Below are 22,957 nucleotides of genomic sequence, written 5' to 3'. Positions count from 1 at the left end.
ACTGGAGTATGAAACCATTAGCCAAAAAAATCCTACAGAGAACAAATAAAAATGAGACAAACCACCTTTCATTCCTTAGTAGAACTACCTGAATTTACATATCTTTATTAGTTTTTTATATTATTATTAGTTTTTTTATATTAGTTTTTTAAAAATAAATTTATTTATTTTTATTTTTGGCTGCTTTGGGTCTTCGTTGCTATCCACAGTCTTTCTCTAGTTGCAGCAAGCGGGGGTTACTCTTTGCTGCGGTGCACTGGCTTCTCATTGCGGTGGCTTCTCTTGTTGTGGAGCACGGGCTCTAGGCACACGGAGGATTCGGTAACTGTGGCACGCAAGCTCAGTAGTTGTGACTCGCAGGCTCTAGAGCTCAGGCTCAGTAGTTGTGCCACACAGGCTTAGTTGCTCTGCAGCATGTGGGATCTTCCCGGACCAAGGATGGAACCCGTGTCCCCTGCATTGGCAGTTCCCAACCACTGCGCCACCAGGGAAGTCCCTAAAATTAGTTTTGATATCACAAGGTAAATGCAATAAAGTTTGAAGGTAAATCTAATTTTGAAATTTAACTACAGAGCAACAAGAACATGTAGTTGGAAAGATACTTCTGGAATACTTGATAAGTACACATGGAGATGGGGGGCTTCTGCCTAGAGGAGAGGCTGACATTGAAGAGCTACAGAGCCAGTCATCAAACATGACAAATAGTCACCGCCTTCAGATATGATTTTCTAGTTTCATTTTCTTTGGTTTCTTCTAGACTCCCATAAGATAAACTCTTATTTCAAAAAAGGTATTTTAGGGGCTTCCCTTGTGGCGCAGTGGTTGAGAGTCCACCTGCCGATGCAGGGGACATGGGTTCATGCCCCAGTCCGGGAAGATCCCACATGCCACGGAGCAGCTGGGCCCGTGAGCCATGGCCGCTGAGCCTGTGCATCCGGAGCCTGTGCTCCGCAACGGGAGAGGCCACAACAGTGAGAGGCCCGCGTACCACAAAAAAAAAAAAAAGGTATTTTACAGTGATTGCATAAAACATTTTCAAAATTATCAACAGCATTTGTACTAAAAAAGGCAAGTTTCATTGATTGATGGTCATTATTGTCACATGGGGAGCAGAAATCCAGTCTACAAAATCAAAGACTCGTCAGTGAACAAGGAAAAAGAGAGAGAAAGTGAAGATTATACCTCTGATATGTATAAATTGTGACACTTCACCCACCTAAGCAGGCCTCGCCCATGATGCTTCACTAGGAACAAGAGTGGCTAACATTTATTGAGGCACTGTGCCTAGAGCTTTATAGGGATTATCTCATTCAATCTGCCCAACAACTCCACAAGTTAAGTCCATTATTATCTCCATTATAATAGTTGAGGAAATATGGCACAGAAAGATTAAGAACATTTATCCGGGAAGGGTGCACAGTTCGGAGTCGCAGAGCTCAGATGTGAGCCAAAGGAAGTGTGATCCTACTTTGAAGATTTAGGTGCTTTAAAGCAAATTGTGGTTCCAGAACCTGCACCATCAGTATTACCTGGGAGGTTTTGGGGTTTTATTTTAGTGCTGACTCACAGGCCCAAGCCCAGATCCACTGAACCAAAATCAGCATTTTTAATAAGATCCCCCGATAGTTAGCTTATCTATGGCAGCACTCTGGGTTTATCAGGGAAAGGCATGATGGGATTAGTTAGGAGAGACTGAAGTGGATGACAAACACACAGAACTGACGGGTGTGGGTGTCCCGTGTTCTCCGCAGGCGTTGCTGCCCATCTTTAAACGTTAGGCATGGTCTCTGTCCTCATGCTAGCATGCCATGGCAGCACAAGAGATGAGGTGAGTATATTGCTTCAGCAATGAAGCAAGGGCCAGAGCTGATCTAAGTGAGCTCCATACTGGGGAGCAAGCTTTTTTTCTCACGCTTCCTCATGTCCCAGAACTGGCTGGGTTTGCTAAGCCTCCACCTTGGCTAGGTCAGGACAAAGAGGTCTTCTAATTTCTCATCTGAAATGAAGGTTAATACTTGCTGTGCCTTGCTCTCTAAGAGCTGTGAGCAAGCAGCTCCACCGATGCTCATATTGGTGGCTGTTCTCCCGGCTCAGCCACTGTGTCTGTGCCTCACTCCACCACGGTGCAGAGTACAAAGGTGCCTGTGGCCAAGAGCAGGTGTCTGTGCTCAAGAAGGGAGTATGCCCATTAGCAGTTAGCAAGTCTGTGGCTGGGATGGAATACTTAAATTTTGCAACAGAGCAGTCAGAGTCACACCAGACATTTGGACCTCAAGTCTGGGTGGTTAGTGTACCCTGAGAGCCCCCAGGAAAAAGCAGCAGGCAGACCAAGTAGGATTGTGAGCCCAGGCCTTTCAGCTGACCGCTGCTACTGTTCTCTCAGGTTAGGGGTCCACATGCAATTCAGATGACTTTGCTGTCATGGTTAGTACAGATCACATTAAGGGAAGTGAGGGGGGACTTCCCTGGTGGTGCAGTGGTTAAGGATCCACCTGCCAACGCAGGGAACACGGGTTCAAGCCCTGGTCCGGGAAGATCCCACATGCCGCGGAGCAACGAAGCCCGTGCGCCACAAGAAGAGAAGCCACTGCAATCAGAAGCCTTCTCACTGCAACTAGAGAAAGCCCACGCACAGCAAGGAAGACCCAACACAGCCAAAAAATAAACAAATTAATAAATTAAGTAAATTTAAAAATAAATAAAGTATGGACTTTGGTTCATAATCATGTATCAAGCTTGGTTCATTGCTTGTGACAAATGTACCCTACTAATGTAAGATGTTAATAATAGGGGAAAGTGGATGTGGACTATATGGGAACTTTCTGTACTATCTTCATAATTTTTCTGTAAATCTAAAACAATTCTAAAATCAAGTCTATTTTTTAAAAATTATAGTAGCAAAAGTACAAGAGCAAGTAACCTAGCAAAATAAGCTCTAGAAGCCTTAGAAAAAATGTTGATAAAACTTGGGCCATTCACATAACCACTTTCGTGATTTTTGAATATTTTTGTACCACTTGTGCTATTACTGAGGGTATTTTTGTCACTTTCCTTTAACACATTTACTAAAAAGAAAAAAAGGTCAGAAAATCAACAGATTCAGATCTAGACCTTGATCTTGAGGGAAAAAACAAAACTTGATCTTGGAAAAGCAATAAAAATTGAGATTTACTAAAATTGATATTAATTGATCATTTTTATTGAGGACTTACTAGACAATATTCTAAGCCAGGGGTCAACAAATTTTTTTATGTAAAGGGACTGACAGATAGTAAATATTTTCAGCTTTGCCAGGCATAGGGTCATTATTGCAACTACTCAACTCTGTCATCTGTCATCGTAGTGAGAAAGCAGCCTTAGACGATGTGTAAGTGAATGGGCATGTCTGTGTTACAATAAAACTTTATTTACAGAAACAGGTGGTGGGCTGGTTTGGCCAGCAGGCCAGTTTGCCAATCCCTGGTGTAGGCAATATTTAGGTTCCATTCCAGGTACACTATAGTATTAACTCATTTATTCCTCTGAGCAACTCTATGAAATAGGAACTACTGTTAAACCTATTTTACAGATGACATCACTGAGGCATATAAAGAGGTTGAGTGGCTCAAAGTCACACAACTAATAAATGATCCTGAACCAGGATTTAGACCCAGACAGTCAACTCCAGACCCACATTTTAAATTGGAACTCTATACTGTCTTTTAGTATGTTGTAATTCTCACTCTCATGTGTGCCCCCCACCTCTCTCTCTCTCTCACACACACAAACACACACACAGTAATTCAAGGTGTACAGGTGATTATAGCCTCTTATAACCATCTAGTCTGTAGAGGACTTCCCTGGTGGTGCAGTGGTTAAGAATCCACCTGCCAATGCAGGGGACACAGGTTCAAGCCCTGGTCCGGGAAGATCCCACATGTCGCAGAGCAACTAAGCCCGTGCGCCACAACTACTGACCCTGCGCTCTAGAGCCCGCGAGCCACAACTACTGAGCCCACGTGCCACAACTACTGAAGCCGGCGCGCCTAGAGCCCGGGCTCCGCAACAAGAGAAGCCACCGCAATGAGAAACCCGCACACCACAACGAAGAGTAGCCCCCGCTCACCGCAACTACAGAAAGCTGAGAGCAGCAACGAAGACCCAATGCAAACAAAAATGAAAATAAATTAAAGAAAAACAGAAAACCATCTAGTCTGTAGAGGCTACTCCAGGGCAAGCAAAGGAAAAGGAAATTAGCCAAAGGAAACTATGCGGTTCCTATCAGTCTTAGGAAGATAGAAAAGGATAAGAATAAGGAGGGGAAAAAAGTTCCTTATCATTACCAATGACAGTGAGAAAGAAGCAAGGAGGGCGGTTTGGGGAGGACATTTCAACAGAGGTCCTCACTGGGATGGCTGAAAGCAAATGTTCTCTCTCAGTAAGAGAAACTACTAGTGAAAGTGATAGAGCAGTTGGAAGGCCTAGCCCAGGGCTTTCCATCTCTTTTTTTTTTTTTTTTTTTTTTTGCGGTATGCGGGCCTCTCACTGTTGGGGCCTCTCCCATTGCGGAGCACAGGCTCCGGACGCGCAGGCTCAGCGGCCATGGCTCACGGGCTTAGTTGCTCCACGGCATGTGGGATCTTCCCGGACCAGGGCACGAACCCGTGTCTCCTGCATCTGCAGGCGGATTCTCAACCACTGCGCCACCAGGGAAGCCCCTTTCCATCTCTTTAATGTCACAGCACACATAGAATATGGTATTTGTGCAGCACACGGGGGCACATGGAGAAAGCTGTACCCAGAGGGCTCGGACCATCCCGACCCTGCCTCCCTAGAGGCTGGGGGAAGGCTGGTACACTGGATCCCATGCTCACAGGCTGGGAAGCTCTGATACATACAACACAGGGACAAATGTATTTCTGTCACCAAAAATAGACTAGAGCAGCATTAGCTGGGCAAGGCTGAGAAGACAGATGAAGCAGGGCGGTCTGCAAAGGGTGAAATGTTCTCACCCTGCAGGGACCCTTTAGGACTAGGTTTGAAAGAAAAGCTGCTTGCTGGAGAGAGCAGAAAGGGACTTTTCACTGAGTGTAAAGACAAACACATTACAGGCTTGAAAAAGTATTGTCCCCGAATGAGAGTCCTGGTGAAAGGAGCAGACAATTAATTGATAGAAAAAAAAATACTTGATTTGATGGTACATCCTTATGACTGTAGGGGAAAGAAGCAGATCGCAAGGGCCTTTCTTTTAGTGAAGAGGAAGCAGGTCTATCACTGACCCCCAGGGGCCTGGCATGGGGGGACCTGGGGGAGAGGAATCTGGAACAGCCACAAAGGAGCAGGCCGAGGCTGGGGGCTCAGGTCGTAGAAAAGGCTTGTTGAGCAGCCTCTTGACCAAGAGTCATTTCGGTCTTTAGCCTATGAAGTCGAGTTCATTTTATACTTATCTGTCTTACAGGATGTTAATTGGTGCTACTTTGATGTCCACTTTGAATTATACTGTCATGGCCATAGAGAAAATTGTATATAAATGAAATGTGACTTTCAGTGACCTGGAAAATATATAGATAGGGCAGAGATGTCATGATGCTTCTTGCATCTTTTTACGTCTTGCCTCTCCTACTTAATGTTCATTTGGACTTGTCACTTATCTAAACGGGCCTAATATAAATCTGCTCATCTCAAAGCAAGTAAAGCCATACAGATTTGAAAGTCGAGAAGTGTTTGGTATGAATAAAGAGCATGTTATCTGGCTTCGGGGGCTTTTGTCTTATTAGAAAAGCCAGGCTGGAGGAGAGGCCCAAGGACTGTTGATTGTGTCGTCTGAGAAAAGAGGGTCATCTCTCTCAGGTGTGGGGCTACGGCCACACAGTCACCATGTCACCAGAGCCCAGACCACTAGTCCTGGGGACCCTACAGCCCCTTGGGCCCTTCCAAGGAGAAGAAAATGGTGTCAGCTGAACTTGACCCCATGACACAGGTTGCCCTTTCTTTTCTTGATCTCCAATGACCAGCCTTGTTTCTGAGTATGCTAGCACCACCTGGCTTATTTCACCCACCTTCATACAGCGTAATGCCTAGGCGTTTTAGCTGTTAAAAACAATGTGAGGTTTTGTGGTTTGGGTTTTTTGAGTCGTTCCCCACCCCCCACCCCCACCCCCCCGCAATCTTCACCCTTTGCATACACACAAAAGAATGAACTCTAGCACCTGATGGCAATTCCCAAGGAAGGATTTAAGGAATGCGAACAACAGCAACAGCTCCGGGACAGTAAGGAAGCTTCTGAGGCCATCATGATACTTCCCTGACATTAACACTCAACTGGAGAGCTATATTCTGATATTTCGCTTTAAAAAAACAAAATCATTACCTGTACAACCTACACTTATATACACCGGTATTCGAAGCCTGGCCAAGTTTGATGTTTTTTAAAATCAGTTTCGGTGAGCCTTTCAGGAACCCTCACAAGTATTAGTTTTTTATTTTAAACTTGATGTTGTAAAGCATTAACACAAAAGGGAAAGAGTGAAAGTGTACATATGAGCTGAGACATGTGGCAATTTTACAGAAGAATGACTTCATAGAACACAATGAAGCTTTGTTTTGCTGGGTTGATCTTTTCCTGCATGACTAGGAGAGTCTCTTCACAACCCAACCCTGTCTTCTCAAGTCCATCTCGGCCAATGTTACCTTCCAGTCTTTGTTATTCCATGGGTCCTGATGCTTACTCTCCCTCTGCTTTTTTCAGTAGTACTCTCATCCCCCTGAATCCCCATCTCCATCAGTCCATCCATTTACCCAACCACCCCCTCAAGAGCTATGGATTGCATTTCTCCTTTGTGGACAGCCACATGACGAGTTCTAGCAGAACCAGGACAGGACCCAGATGGAACTGGAGTTTGTGAAAAGAACAAGAGCTTTGGAGACACACACATTGGGCTTAAGCCCCAGATCCATCACTTACTAGCTCTGAGACCTTGGGCAAGTTACGTATCCTCCCTAAACTGCAGTTTTCTAGCTGTACTTGGTGAAACTAAGGCTCTTATGGGGATTACATGAGATTATAAGCTAAAGTATCTGAAACCAACTGGGTGCTCCTACCTTGTCTCCTGATTTCTGCTCCATGCTCATGTTTTGATGAGGTTGCACTAATGTCAAAAGCCTTCAGTTTTAGAAAAAGATGTATTATGTTGTTGATGAGAGTGTAATTTGGTACAACCCTTATGGAAAGCATTTAGGCAGTTAGCTCTCAAAATTATAAACGTGCATACCCTTTGACCTAGTAATGCCACTTCTGGGAAATGGTCTAACAGTTATGCTTGCATACTTTCAAAATGATGTATGTGTAAAGGAATTCACTGCAGTCTTGTTTGCAATGGAAAAGACTGGAAGCAAATCAAATGTCCCTCACTGGAGGTCTGGGTAAATAAATTAGACAACGGATTCTCAAACAAGGGTAAAAAAGGAGAAAGAAGTACTCTATATTATAGAGAGATTATGGAAAGAGCTCCATATTTTTAACTGAAAAAACAAGGTAAAGAATAATGGGTATAATACACTATATCTTATGAATAAAAATGGGAGAGGGAAATAACATTTGCAGTATATAAAGAAACTTGGGAACAATATACAAAAAAAAACCCCAAAACCTAATAAAAGTATTTACCCATGGCTGTGATTAGAACTAAGCAGATGGTAGGGCTAGGGTGGAAGGTATACTTTTCACTGTACGCATTTTTCAAATGTTTTCAATTTTTTGAACCACGTATATAGTTCTTATGTTCCATTATAATTAGCTGTATGTAATAATCAGACCTACCACAAAGACTTACTGAGCATTCTCTGTGCCAAGCTCTAGAGGCGACACAAAGACACACAAGACTCAGTCCAGAGACTTCTAGCACTTGAATGAAAGTAATCCCATTTATATAATATGTGTATGCCAGAAAAACCTATAAAACTCATTTTAATGTTAATGATGTTTGTTCTTCAGTTACAAAGGAGAAGTGTTTGTCTAGTTAGGACTGAAATGTCACTGTGTGAAAATATTGGTTGATGACTGAAGGTATTTCTACAGTACAAAGATCAATTCACATAACTGTGAAATTCAACCCTCTTCCTATTACCTAGGCAGTGTGGATGCCAAGCAGCTAGTGAGAGTTCCGATAAGAACAAACACATGATTACAGGGGTCAGTGGAAATGTACACATTAACCTAGCAATGAATTTGTCAATAATTACCATATGTTTACTCTGTCCACATTGGTGCTTAAGCTATAAAATCTCAGAAACAAGTCTGCCAGAAACAGATGACATTTATATCAGGGAAGAGTGGAACAGTAATCACACCTAGAAGCAGGGGGCTGGTAGCACAGGGAGGAAGGTTCGGATGCCAAAGACCTGGAAACCTTTGGGTTCATTAATGTCTATGAAGTCAACAGAATCTCTGTGTTCAGATTCATCAGCTCCTCAAAGCACTGAAAGGAACAAAAATTGTCCTAATATATAGAACATGCTTCCATGAACACAAGAAATTCCAAATTCAATCTGTCTAGTTGTCCTTTGGAAAAGAAAAGCCTCTCTCCTCACACATTTCAGGGCATTCAGTAAAAATCTATGTGTGACTGCCACCAGGCTCTGTTCTGCACTTTGAGTAGCACTGGATAATTATTTACACCGGAGGCCAGTCTCTACCTCTGTCCTCGTCCCCTCCCCCCCACATCTCTTTCCCTAGTGAGTCATCTTTTGGAAGTGATGGAAAGCAGCTCAGTGGGATTCGGTGTCTGATGGGTCAGAGCAAATGTCTGCACGCGATCAATAGTATGGACTATTCCTATTCAGCCTAACAGCTACCTAACTAGTAGTAACTATCTGATTCGTTGGAGCCCAGAAAATAAGTATTATACCTCCATATTTTAGTGTTACAGGATTTTAGAGCTGTAAGAGATCTTAGAGGTAATCTAGTCCAAGACATTATTTTATGATGCTTTTGCTTCTAGGCTAATACTGCACTATGTATAACAGTTCTTAAGCCAGTTACAGAAAATTGTTAGGCAGAACTGTACAAACAGAAATCCAGTCTACAGGCTAGCTGATGTATTTTAGCTTTAACTCATGGAGTTCTAAGGTTGATATTGTGAATTTTTAAAGAATCTCTTATGATATGAAGATTATCTGTAGCTCTATGGGAGGGCACAGGAAACTTGTCTACATCTATGTAGCTGCTGAAAATATCTCTAAGGCTAAATGTCCTCCAAATATTCCTAGTTTAAACTTGGAAGCAAATATAAACTTCATATTTTACTGACTCTTACTTAGGGATAAGTATTTTACTTGTGATAATTTTTATTATATTTATATCATATTAATCTATTATGTGCATGTATTATAATATTTCTATAATAAACTCTATTATAATATTAAATTTATTAAATTATAATAAATACTCTATTATACTTCACTATATTTCTTTTGTTGTTTGCATAGTGGATGACCACACACGTAATGGGGAACCAGAGTGATTTGAGACAAAAACAGGTTTAAATCTAGTTATCACAAACTGGTTTAAGGAGGAAAAGAACAGATAAAAGGTCAAGTTCTAGAATCACAGTACCTGAGTTCAAAGCCCAGCTCTGACTCTCAAGGAGCCCCGCAGCCTTGGACAAATTATTTACTCTTCTCTGTACAATGGGGATGATCATAATACTTAGTCAAAGCATTGTTATAAGGATTAAATGAAGTAATTCATTCAACAATCCTATGCCAAAAATTGTTAAACACTGGGGGTACAGTGAGTAAATGCATGTAGGGGACATTTAATAACCTTGGACTATTCTTATCTAAAAGTTCACATAAACACAGGCTTAGGGTTGTACACAGAATTTAAAGAAGTTGTGAGCTACAGAAACAGGAATGACTTATTTATGGGGCCTCCAAGACCAAGGAGTTGAAATGCTAATGAACATACAATAGTATCCGATTACAAGAGAGTACTGTCTAACTGAGGACCAGAAGCAAAATATACCTGTTGATTGATTCGGGATGTGCACTGAGCAATTTATGCAGCGTATTAATTAATTTTCTATGCAACTGGTTGTCACTCGTTTTAACGTTTCTTTCAGAACAACATCCGCGAAAACTTAGAACAGCAATGAAAGCATGAATAAAAAATGAAACGGGGGCTTCCCTGGTGGCGCAGTGGTTGAGAGTCCGCCTGCCGATGCGGGGGACACGGGTTCGTGCCCCGGTCCGGGAAGATCCCACGTGCCGAGGAGCGGCTGAGCCCGTAAGCCATGGCCGCTGCGCCTGCGCGTCCAGAGCCTGTGCTCCGCAACGGGAGAGGCCACAACAGTGAGAGGCCCGAGTACCGCAAAGAAAAAAAAGAAACGGTGTGACTCATGTGGATGGTTATTTATACTGGCGATAAAATGTTTTTTAAAACAAGGTTACTCATTCTTTTCTGAGAGGATTAAAAAACCCCTTCCATCCGTTGGACACTTTTGTCCCTCCTCAAGAGTAACATTCCCTACAATCATTTGTGTAACTTGTTTGTTGTCTGTCTCTTCCAACCTCAACCCCCAAGAGTAGGGTCACTTACATTGAATACCTTCAACATCTAGCCAAGCACCTGGCTGTTATACAGTAGACACTTAGAATACGTGTTGAATTTCTATACAGGATTCAGTGAAGACCACTTTTTTTAATCACATGCATATTCGTCAAGAAATACTTAAGCCAAGGATAGAGGAAAATGTTTGTGACCTCTTTAAAAGTGCAGGAACCTATGAAATCTCGAACGTTTAAGAGATTAACAGCAGTTATCGTCAATTGAAATTCCGCCTCTGTTTAAGAGGACGCTGTGGCTGACCGCGTTAGGGATTTAAGGCGAACTCCCCGCGCTCACACCCCCCAGCAGGGCCTCCCCAAGCCTGGGCTCTCGCGAGGGGCAACGTGCGCGGCGGAGCGCACGGGAACCGCCGCATCCTGAGGCACAGCAGCGCGGCTCCGGGTTCCACTCGCATCCTCAGGGAGGAGCTGCCCCCTGCCGGGCCGCGTGGGCAGGAGACGCACCTGAGGGACACCCTGGGAGCAAACGACCCGAAGCCCGAGGCCCGGGCGGGGGTGGGGCCGGGTCCCCTGCTCACCGCTGCGGGGCCTGCTGCCGTCGCCGGCCTTGTTGAGGGCACTGCTGGAGCAGCCCATCACGAGCAGGAGGGCGCCCGGCGGGCGAGCGCGGCCCCCTGTCCCAGCTCCTCGCGGGCCTGGGTCCCCGAGTCCGGATCCCGCGCGAACCGCTGCCTCAGCACCAGTTCCTCCGACTCCGCGCGGCCGGCTCCCGCGGCTGCAGAGCGCAAGCCTGGAAAGGAAAGCGAGCCGCTCGCTGGGGGAAGGAGCCAGGGTGGGGACACCACAGCAAGGACGCAGAAGAAGACAGAGACAAGGAAGGAGCCAGGTAGGGAGAAGATGGAGAGGGTGGGAAAGGCAGAGAGGAAAGGGGCTTCAGCAGGGATAGGAATGATGTCAGGGAGAGAGAGGGCGAAGGCCTGGGAGGGCTTATCTGAAGCATCGTGAAATCGCTGGGGAGGGGAGGAGGCGATTGTAGCCAGTGGCTATTGATTGGTGACTAGATTTGTGATGACAGTCTTCTTACATAACTTCAGTACTGTTACCACAAGGAAGTTTAACGTTGATAACATACTATTTAATCCACTCTCTCTTCAAGTTTGGTCAATTGTCCAACTCAGGGCCACACATTGCATTTAGGGGTCGTGCCTCTCTAGAGTTAGTTTGCTTTAACGAACTAAAGTAGTTCGCCAGTCTTTCTTCAGTCTTTCGTTTTGTTTTTTCTTTGTTTTGAGAACAGGCCATTTATTTTGTAGAAAGTTTCTCAGTTTGAGTTTGATGTTTCCTCATGATTGTTTTCAGGTGATGCAGTTTTGTCTGGAATGGGCAGACGTTATGTTGTCTGTGGATTCATATAAGGGGGCACATGATGTCAATTTGCCCTGTTATTGGTGATGTTAACTTTTTGCTGCGTGTGGGCTTTCTCTAGTTGCGGCAAGCAGGGGCTACTCTTTGTGGGGGGTCCGCGGGCTTCTCATTCCGGTGGCTTCTCTTGTTGAGGGGCATGGGCTCTAGGGCATGCAGGCTTCAGCAGTTGTAGCACGTGGGCTTCAGTAGTTGTGGCTCGTGGGCTCTAGAGCACAGGGTCAGTAGTTGTGGTGCACGGGCTTAGTTGCTTCCCTGCATGTGAGATCTTCCCGGACCAGGGATTGAACCCCCATGCCCTGCATTGGCAGTCTGATTCTTAACCACTGAGCCACCAGGGAAGTCTGGTGATGTTAACTTTGATCAGTTAGTTAAGGTAGGTTTCTTAACTACCTAGCAGTTAGTCTGCCAGTTTTCTCCACTGAAAAGCTACAGTTTTACTCTTTGTAATTTATGGGAAGAGAGTTTAAGACTAAGTATCCTGTATCTCATCAAACTTTAAAAAAAATTTTTATTTTATATTGGAGCATAGTTGATTAACAATGTTGTGTTAGATTCAGGTGTACAGCAAAGTGACTCAGTTATACATATACATGTATCTATTCTTTTTCAAATTCTTTTTCCATTTAGGTTATTACAGAATATTGAGCAGAGTTCCCTGTGCTATACAGTAGGTCCTTGTTGGTTATCTATTTAAAGTGTAGTAGTGTGTGTACATGTCTCATCAAACTTTTATCTGTTACTTTAGCATACATTAATATTCTTGCTTGGAACACTTACTACTATGATGGTTATCAAATGGTGGTTTTTCTAATTTCCTAATTTCTACATTATTCTGTCTACATTTATTATTGACATTCTACTGTAACGGAGCACTTTCCCTTTCCCTCCATTTATTATTCATTTATTTAGAGCAATAAATACTCATTAATTCTTATGTTAGTCAATGAGTTATGTTATCATCTGTGTTAGTTTGCTAGGGCTGCCATAACAAAGTACCAGACTGGGTGACTTAGACAACAGGAATCTATTTTCTCACAGTTCTGAGGCTGGAAGTCTGAAATCAAGGTATCAGCAGGGTTGGTTTCTTCGGAAGTCCTGTCTCCTTGGCTGGTAGATAGCAGTGTTCTCCATGTATCTTTACATGGTCTTCCTGACATGTGTTTCTGCGTCCTAATCTCCTTTTCTTATAAGGACACCAGTCATATTGGATTGACATCATTTTACCTTAATTACCTCTATAAAGGCCCTAGCTTCAAACACAGCCACATTCTAAGGTATAGGGAGTCAGAGCTCCAACATACGAATTTGGTGGGGACACGATCAGCTCATAACAGCATCATGATTTATTTTGATGCTCAAATTGCCTAAAATTTGTCATATTTCCCCCTATGGGTCATGGGGTACACAGCTATGGACATTACCATATGTTTAGAGGTCTCTCCCTCCCTCCCTCCCTTCATTCCCATCTTCCCTTCTCCTCTCTAAGAGCCCTTCTCTATTCTCTCTCTCCACCTTCCTCTCTCCCTCCCTTCTGCAGCGCAAGCCTGATGAAGCCCTGGCCATCCAGCAGTTGGTTCACAAATCCCTTGGTAGGAATAGGAGACTGGGTATCTTTGAGGAAGTATGCTTCATAACATTACAAATATGTACTGTGATTCTTCTCCTTACCTTCTATCTGGGGTTACTGTGCCCCAAGGAAAGAGAAGTACTTTGAAAGTGGCTAATGGTTTGGCTGGATTCCAAGTCAAGAACTGAGAAGGAACAAGACTACAGGATTAGTGCCAGGAAGTTTAAAGGAGGAATGTGGATGGACCTTTCAGAATAAGCCTAGATTTGGGAAATATTTATTTCTTACATAAATGCTATCAAAAGGCCCTGTAGAAGTCAGTGTGGGCTGCCATAACAAAATACCATAAACTTGGTGGCTTAAACAATAGATGCTTATTTCTCATACTTCTGGGGCCTAGGAAGTCCAAGATCAAGATGCTGGCCGATGTGGTTTCTGGTGAGAGCTTACTTTCTAGCTTATGGATGGCAACCTTCTCACTGTGTCTTCACATGGGGGGTTGGGGAGGGGGGCGGATCTTCCTCTTCTTGTAAAGCCAGAGTCCTATCAGATTAGGATTCCACCCTTATGACCTCATTTAACCTGAGTTACCTCCTAAAGACCCTGTCTCCATATTGAGCCACTGTGCGGGTTAGGGCTTCAACATAGGACTTTGGGGTGGGCCACAAGTCAGCTTGTAGCAGGCTCCCACTTCAGATGATTCTCTTTCTTTTTTAAAGTGAAAGCCACACTTTATTTAGCTAGTGAAAAATTTCAAAACTCCATTGTTACCAAAAGGGATGCAATCACTCAGATTAAACATAAATACATGACTTGGAATTCTCTGACTCTTAATGCTTTCGTGCTAAACCAGGGCTTACTGAGCCCAGGTAAGTTCCCCCTTTTCCCCATCAATTATGTTTTGGGAGTTGACTTGGGTATCTTACTTTGCCTCAGAGATAATTTGTTAGTCAAGTCATGGTCTCTTCCATTTCTTTCAGAGGAAGCATTTTATAATCAGGTAAACAGTAATAATCAGGTGCCCCATGGATGTTAGGAGATCTTTCTCATGAGCCATCCCCAATGCTTGCTCAATCAGCTCAAGTATAAAATGACAAGGATAGAAGGTATGTATGGGCTCAAACCACTTAACATGGTTTTCCTGGCTGAGTGCCTGATTTGCCAGCAGCAGCAAGAGTAACCAACTGTAAGCCTCTGAAATCGTATCCTTACTTTGAAGATCTTCCTTGCGGAAGACTTATTGGACCTCTTTGGGGACAGTAGAGAATCTTTACTGTAATACACACTGGATTAAATTTGCTTTTCCTTCCCATCATGCCTCTGCCAACACCATCAATTAGGGGATGGTATTATCAAGCCGTCACACATCCATCAAGACATTACATTCAGTATCATATCTTATCAAAGAACTCACTTTACTATGAGACAAGCGAGGTAATAGGTTAATTTCTATGTGATTTACCGGTCTTTCCATATACCTCATCATCCAGAAGAAGCCAAAACTATAGGATGATAGGGTGGCACTCAGTTATGGCACAGCCAAGGCAAAGCACCTTTGAAAGTTGGGATGCTGTCCTGAGGTTTGCAGAGTGTGCTCTGAACCAGTGACTAATAAATGGTGGTACCTCCCCCATGACCAGTATACACAGATCCAATTCTTGCTCTCCAGTCTTCCTGTTCATCTGGTGAACTACAAAATAAATTTCTTTTCTGCTCAACTGGCTAACTTGTTTCTATTGCTTACAAAATAAGTATCTAAACTAAGATATAATGCTTACTCTCCCTCCCCTCTCCCAGACCACACTCATTCTTAGCAATTACCAGTCCTGTCTTATTCCTTTAGGCCTATCTTGATAATATGGAATCATAACTGATACTGTGATTTTACAGGCTGATGTGTTACATCTTGAAGGCATAGTTCATAAATCTTTTTTACCTTCAAGGACTCCTTTTATCACTTTTCTTTGACATTCCCATGTTATGATGTTGTCACAAAATTGCATTTATTATCTATTTCTCCATTAAGTAATCAGGGACATTTTCTGATCAGCATGACATGCAGTGTTACAGAGTTAAATTTTAGTTAAAAGAGAAAAAAAAGAAGCCTGTGCATTATAGCTTTATTAAGAATAAAAGTATATGTTAGACTTTTCAAATTATTAAAAATAAAATGTAAAACGTCATGCTTTTGTGGACCCTTAGAAACACAGGAATCTCATTTAACACTAAAATTTCAAAAACTGACCCTAAGAAATGTAAAACTACTCTACTTTCCAAAAGTGTCACTCCTCCACAGTAAAATAGTGAATAAAGTGCTCTGGGTTCTTTGTATCCAAGAGTATAAAAATGTACCCATTTTGAGGAACGGAAGAATGATTTTTAAGAAAATAGGAGAAGGTGTTTCTCTGCCCTATTTTTAATGCAGTGCAGTCTGGAGCCTTCCCAGTCTGAACAGAAAGGGGTAAAGGAGAAACATTCTGGATTCTTCATTATTGTGGAGGCAGAAAGGGTGGAGAGGAATAGGTGGCATTCATTCCCTCCTGTCCTCCATGGGTTCAGAATTCGTGTCTCAGTGTACATATGTTTAGCTAGCTGAAAGGCCACCAACATTCACTGAGTTTACAGGGTCTTTTCACTTTTGGATTCACAATCCCTCCCTCTCCCTGCTTTATTTCTGAGCACGTTTAACATCCAGGGTGCCTTAAGAATATGAAGGCTGAGTTAGACAAATAGAATTCCAAATCATTAATGGGCTGTTTCCTAATTTGGACATTGAATAAGTAATAGTTGATGACAATGAATACGATAGATTTAACTGCTTGACAATAAGGGGATGGGCCAATGTACTGAACCAATGAATAGCAGATGATCTTGATGGTATTTGCTCTAACAGGGAATGCAGCCTGTCACTTTTCATTCTCACAGCAAGTAAAAACCAGAAGCACAATAAATGCAGGTGCCTGCAGAATTCTCAGAAATTTAGAGCAGTGAATTTGGGGAAGGAAAACCAGAGAGCCTTGTGTGAATTCTGTCCTGTCACATTTACCTGTTGGTATTCTTTCTAAACCACTCTGAAATGCTACAGACTAGCATCCAGAAAAAATAAAATAATGGCTGAATGGCAAAGTCCTTTCTTGAAACATATACATTCCTCGACTTTTTGGTATGAAGATTTTCAAACTCACAAAACGTTGAATAGTACGATGAATAACTGTATGCCCCCCACTTGGTTTTTCATTTTTATTTTTAAAAATATTCGTGGTGTTTTTTTTTTTTTTCTGTAGTTTTACTTATTTATTCATTGGCCATGCTGCACGGCATGCAGGATCTTAATTTCCTGACCAGGAATCAAACCCAGGCCCCTGCCGTGGAAGCACAGAGTCTTAACCACTGGACCACCAGGGAAGTCCCACCTCACCCCCCACCACCCCCCTGCACTGTAAAGTCAACAGTTGTTAACATGTTGCTGCATTTGCTCTACCTACTTGTTTATCTACATTTATTTTAGGATTTTATTTACATTTATTTTAGCAATTTGGAAATAAGTTGCAGATATCATGACACTTCATCTGTAAATACTTCAATACACATCTCTTTAGAATAATGATGTGACTTAAAGTAGCTATGTTTAATAAAAGTAATAGTAATCTTCTAACATAGGGGTCAACAAACTATGGCCTGCAGGCCAAATCCTGACTTTGTAAATAAGGTTTGATTGGAACACAGCCGTGCTCATTCATTCAATGAATGAAATTCATTCATTCACATATTGTGGCTGCTCTTGTGCTACATCAGCAGAGTTTAGTTGCCAAAGAGACCATATGGCCCAAAAGCCTAAAATCTTTACTATTTGGCTCTCTATAGAAAAAGCTTGCCAACTCCTGCTCTAATAAATACAAGTGTGGAAATATTTACAAAATCTTCATGAGTCAAAGGATTTGACTGTCGTTCTTGCATGGCAAGTGTTTCTTCCCCTAGTGTTTGGATTTTGCAATGTTGTGAACCACAACTTAAGTTGTGGATGGGTGGCTGCAGTGTGAAGTTAGGGAGATAGGAGTGGGACTGAGGAAGAGAACTAACATCCACTGCACACTTATTATGTACAAGGCCCTGTTCTAGCTGCTTCATACACCATTACGTTTACTGTGATCCTCATAACAATACCATGAGGTAGACATTATTATTCCAGTTTTTTGATGAGGAAGCTGAAGCTTAGAGAGGTTAGACAATTTGACCAAAGTCCTGCAGGTATTAAATGGAAAAACCAAGAACCTAAATATATCTCCAAAAAGATATGGCAAAAATCAGTTAAGATTCCCTAGGAAGAATTCTCAAACATTTTGTGGTCATGATTCATATATATGAATGTATGGATGAATGAGTACTTTGGGCTTCCCTGGCTTCCAGTACAAAACCATGGTAAGATCCCTGTGAGAAAGCACCTAAGGCCTTTCTTTAAAATATAGTGAGGACATTAAGAAAAAAAAAAATATATATATATATACATAGTGAGGACATATATTAAGGACCAGAAATTTGGTATTATAAAATGAAAAGCACCAAGGAAAGTCACCTCAAGTGCTTTAATCATATACTTTCTAAAATGCGGGTAATATTTGGCCTGATTACTTTGAGGGAAAGTAGATATTAAAAAGCATTCAAAGTATAGAGCTCATTATAAAAGTGTAAGGCATCATTAGTTTGTGTCTCTGTCTAAGCATGCATGCCTCAGAACCAACTAGGCTATTTCATTCCTCTCTACTTCTCAAATTTAAGTATGTATGAGAATCGTGGAGGCTGCTCATTAACCTCAGATTCCCAGGCCCTACATCCAAAGATTTCTTCCACAGACCTGGGTGGAGCCCAGGACTCAGAATTCCAGGTGATTCTGAATCAGGTGATCTGGGAGCCATACTTTGAAACATACTGCTTTAAGATATAATTGATGTTTCACAAGCTCTATTGAAAACAACCACTTTTTTATTTTAAAGGAGCTCTTTACGTAACAATGCATGCTGTAAAATAATAAATGTAAAATAATTCAAGCAGTACTGAAACAAAGTAAATGTTCTCTCCTCACCACCTACTCTTATCTCTCATCCAAGATACGTTCCAATGATTAGTTTTCCAGACTTGAATTGTCTATGCATATAGCAACATATATTCTTGTTAAGAATGATAACATTTGATGTTTCTATATTTGTTTTGCTATTAAAAATTAATGCTGAAATATCCTTATTCTCATGTCTTTGGGCAAGTGTGACTGTCCTGTAGGATAGATTCCTAAAAGTTGACACACGATGACAGTTTACCAATTGGTCAGATTTTACTTTTTTTTGCGTGTGTGTGTGTGTGTGTGTGTGTGTGTGTGGTGGTGAGAGACTTTCTGTGCCTAATATTTTGAATGATTCGTTACTGGATATCTGTATCAAGGTCCAACGTTCACAACAAAAAGATTTTTAATTAGACCTGTTATCACCCCCGGTGAAAATTCGGCTTACAAATTCCCACTAACACGGCCACAAAAGAGGTGAGTTTAGGGGAGCCAGAGGGGGGCGCCACCGTTCTCTGACAACTTGTACAGGCAACTTGGGTGAGTGCAGGGTAGTGTACGGAGCTGATTCAGCCCCGGCGGAACCGACGGCAGAGGGTAGACCCGTGAGCTGCGGCACACCCCGGTCCTCCCCGAGTCTCCTCAAGAGCCCCGACTTGGGGCAGAGATGCGCTCATCGGCGCTAAGACCGAGGTCCAGCCGCCGCCGCCGCCGCCTCTTCTCACCGCCCCTCCCGCCTCACTGTCAGTCGGCTTCTCCAACTCGCGTTCGGTTCCACTTTCCTCAGTTCCTCAGTCCTCAGCTATGAGCAGCGGAACAACACAGATGGCGAGGTTTACGGGCAGCAGCCGGCAGGTGGGCAGCACCAGTCAGCTACCAAACCAATTCAAAGTCCCTAGAGATACCCACATCAGCACTTTTCTTCTTGTCCCGCCCCTTCCGCTTGGGATTTGCTTCCGCTTCCGGTCGCGGGGTCTCAGCGCCGACGTGAAGAGCTTGGCATTGTGGGATTTCCTTCCTTTCTCGCTCTTCGGCCATCTTGGCGGCTGCAGTGGGTGAGTAGGCTCCTCCGTACCGAGGTTTAGGCCACGCGGGGAGTACAGGGAGTTGCCGTTTGGAGCTTCGGATCCTAAACTTCCTGTCTTATCCTCTGTGTTCTAGGCTGGGGGCGTCCCGCGCCTAACGCAGGAAGATGGTGGCCGCAAAGAAAACGGTGAGTGTAGCGGGCCAGGGCCGGGAGCCTGTTCACGTGGAGAGCTGAGTCTCGGCCGGGGCGGGCAGGTCCGAGCACAGTGGGCGCACAGCGTGCCCGCTGGCCTTGTAGGGGTCCAAAATGAACCCGAAGGACTCTCTCAGGGATTTGGGACCCTCTGCGGAGGTTTTATTAAGGGGTTCAGCTTCCGGGAAGCTGGATCCAGTTTTGAGTGGTTACAAACAAGGCCTTCAAGCCCGTGTTACATGTTTGTTTTGTAGAAAAAGTCACTGGAGTCGATCAACTCTAGGCTCCAACTGGTTATGAAAAGTGGAAAGTACGTGCTGGGGTACAAGCAGACTCTGAAAATGATCCGACACGGCAAAGCGAAACTGGTCATCCTCGCCAACAACTGCCCAGCCTTGAGGTAATTGAAAGAACCTGTGTATGTTTGTCGCTCACTGCAAATTGGTCGTGAGCGAATATCCAGGAATGTGAACTTGCAATCTGGGTAGCATAAACTGGGTATCATGTAAAATTTTGTATTACAGAGCGGTACCTGGAGAATAATTTAACGGTTGTTGATTTTTGGCTCTTGATTTTTCTCCCGCTCGTCATAGTCTCTCCTCGTATGAGGTTCTCTTTGGGAGAAATGCGTGGCAGAAGGGGTAAAAACCAGAGAACGTCAAAGTTTGAGGGCAGCGCAGAAACATAACTTGTTTGTCCATGTGTCCTGCTTTTTTAACTTTGAGGTGCTTTAAAAGAGCTTCATTTTCTGAACTTGTAGTGTAGAAAAGCTAAGCTAGAGAAGTTCAGGCTGGCCTGTGGAGCTGCAGGTTCCCAGTTCACCCAGTTTTTGCTTGCCTCACTGTTTTGAAACTGCATTTAGTGGGTATTGTAAATAAGTTAAAGAAACTTGGACCATGCAGAATATAAGCCGTGTTTTCAGTCCCTTTCCCTTGTTGGTTTTCTATGGTAATACGTAACCTCACAGCATTTCATATAGTGTCTGTAGGTAATTGGTAAAGTCTGGAGAGATCTCTTCTTCCATCCCATTCCCTCCCAAACCTTTGGTCTTATTCCAAACCTTTCATGCTTACCTTCTATAGCAGTGCTTTTCAAACATGAATATGCACACAGTCACAAATGATCTGGTTTAAATGCAATTTCTGATTTAATGGATCTGGATTGGGGCCTGAGATTATGCGTTTTTAACATGCACCTTTTGGCACTACTTGTCTGCGGATGCACACTTTGAGTGAGTAGTGGCAACAGTGTATTAGGACTCCCTTCAAATTCGTAAAACCATTCATGTCTACCTACTTAGTGGACACAAAACTGCCAACTCTGGGTAAGTACAAGCATATGGCATCCCTGGTTTTATTGCACTTCACTTTATTGCGCATCGTAGATACTGTGGGGTGGGGTTTTTTTGGTTTGTTTTACGAATTGAAGGTTTGTGGCAACCCGGCATTGAATAAGTCTGTAGGTTCCAGTTTTTCAACAGCATTTGCTCACTTCATGTCTATGTCACATTTTGGTAATTCTCGAGATATTTCAGACTTTTTCTGTTACTTGTTATGGTGATCTGTGATCTTTGATGTTACTACTGTGACTCCCAGAAGGTTCAGATGATGGGTAGCTTTTTAATTAATTAATTTATTTTTGCAATAAAGTATTTTTTAATTAATGTATGTACGTTAGTTTTAGACACAGTGTTGTTGCACACTTAATAGGCTACAGTATAGGGTAAACACAACTTCTTTATGCACTGGGAAACCAAAAAAATTCCTGTGGCTAGTTTTATTGTAATATTTGATTTATTGCAGTGGTCTGGAATGAATATGCAGTATCTGAGGTATACCTGTAATATCACTCTCCATCTAGGTTTCAGAGCACCAGAGGGTGATAGAAATGGCTTAGAAGTTGTCATGGGAATTATAATGTAAAGTGTCTGGCGATAGTAAATGCTAAGTAAATGATAATTTTATTTTGTACTCTACTCTTTTCCACGAGCACAGGTATTTACTGGTTGTCCCGTCCCTTGTAAGGGATCCAAGGAAGGATGGTTTGTATTGAATAATGGATATGGTAATGTTTTTAAAAGTAATAACTGGCTTACTGTTTGGAGGTCTTACAAACATTAAAACTAATGAGAGAAGTAACATTTAATCTGTGTCACTTGGTATGGTATTTATTTACCTTCTTTTGGTTCCCAAAGGAAATCTGAAATAGAGTATTATGCCATGTTGGCCAAAACTGGTGTCCATCACTACAGTGGCAATAATATTGAATTGGGCACAGCATGTGGAAAATACTACAGAGTATGCACACTTGCTATCATTGATCCAGGTATGCTTTTTAAATCATAAAGTAATTCTTTTCCTTTATGATGTAATACAAGTATTTCTTGCTATACAAATGTCTTTGGTTTCTACGTTCAGATGTTGAGGATTTGGATATAGCAAGGGATATCCTGTAATTTTATTTTACAGAGAATTGATAATGTCAGTACAGAATTACCTTTTTATAAATGAAATTCTCTTTACTTTGAGATCATGAGTTTCATTTCATGCAGCACCTAAGAAGTGATGACTTTAGGGCCTTGGTAAAAGGTGAAATTATAAAGGGACAGAATAATCAGGTGAAACGGTAGAAAAAAGGAATGTTTACTGGCTGCCTGAGAACAGATGGATAAAATTAAGTTGAGAAAAAGAAAGGCCTACAAAAACATGTCATGTTTTGAACTTACGAATTTTTAATTAATTCATAAAATACTGCGAATATTCTCGCTGTTCTGAATTTGTAATAATCAGGGCAGGCTAAACATTCGCTATATTAAGACCATGCATGTGTCCCCAGACCTAGTTCTTTTCCTAGGTCTGGTTTTATAAATGCTGGTGATAAACCAAGTCTGATTTATGTGGGAAATGTCTGTGACTCCAGGTATCCAATCAACCTTGAGAAATGGTAGCACAGCTAGTGTAATAACTTTTGAAGATAACAATTGCTAATTTGATGATTACCTGTTGACATTAAATGAATTGTAAAATTACTGTGTTTTATTTTCTAGGTGATTCAGATATCATTAGAAGCATGCCAGAACAGACTGGTGAAAAGTAAATCATGCACAATTTTTCTTTAATAAAACTGGCCAGAGCTTGTTTTAAAAATA

General features: G+C 42.4%; 3 protein-coding genes and 1 non-coding gene across 5 annotated transcripts in view; 3 read left to right on the top strand and 1 right to left on the bottom strand.

The window, feature by feature from the left end:
- RIDA (reactive intermediate imine deaminase A homolog) overlaps window positions 1–10,156 on the top strand; it is a 40,539-nt gene extending 30,383 nt beyond the window's left edge. Inside the window, exon 6 of the mRNA XM_067018053.1 lies at window positions 10,101–10,156. Coding sequence (XP_066874154.1) covers window positions 10,101–10,133 — 33 coding nt within the window. The 3' untranslated portion in view covers window positions 10,134–10,156. The remainder of the gene's footprint in view (window positions 1–10,100) is intronic.
- ERICH5 (glutamate rich 5) overlaps window positions 1–11,577 on the bottom strand; it is a 21,032-nt gene extending 9,455 nt beyond the window's left edge. Inside the window, exon 1 of the mRNA XM_059042483.2 lies at window positions 11,124–11,577. Within this exon, the coding sequence (XP_058898466.1) occupies window positions 11,124–11,181 (58 nt within the window). The 5' untranslated portion in view covers window positions 11,182–11,577. The remainder of the gene's footprint in view (window positions 1–11,123) is intronic.
- On the top strand, window positions 10,805–22,957 carry RPL30 (ribosomal protein L30). Of its 2 annotated transcripts, XM_067018054.1 has the most exons (6): window positions 10,805–11,431; window positions 19,571–19,645; window positions 19,752–19,803; window positions 20,064–20,209; window positions 22,004–22,134; window positions 22,856–22,957. In XM_067018054.1, exons 3-6 carry the CDS (start codon window positions 19,783–19,785, stop codon window positions 22,903–22,905), a joined length of 348 nt encoding a protein of 115 aa, XP_066874155.1. In that variant the 5' UTR covers window positions 10,805–11,431; window positions 19,571–19,645; window positions 19,752–19,782; the 3' UTR covers window positions 22,906–22,957. The 2 variants fall into 2 exon arrangements, with proteins under 2 accessions (XP_066874155.1, XP_058898477.1); XM_059042494.2 differs by lacking the exon at window positions 19,571–19,645 and having other exon boundaries at window positions 10,927–11,431.
- Window positions 22,560–22,691, top strand: LOC131744302 (small nucleolar RNA SNORA72). The gene has a single exon (XR_009332089.1). It is a non-coding gene; the product is annotated as a small nucleolar RNA SNORA72 (small nucleolar RNA).

The sequence above is a fragment of the Kogia breviceps genome, chromosome 17 (assembly GCF_026419965.1).
Source record: "Kogia breviceps isolate mKogBre1 chromosome 17, mKogBre1 haplotype 1, whole genome shotgun sequence".
Taxonomy (NCBI): Eukaryota; Metazoa; Chordata; class Mammalia; order Artiodactyla; family Physeteridae; genus Kogia; species Kogia breviceps.
This window is presented reverse-complemented; position numbering and strand designations above follow the sequence as displayed.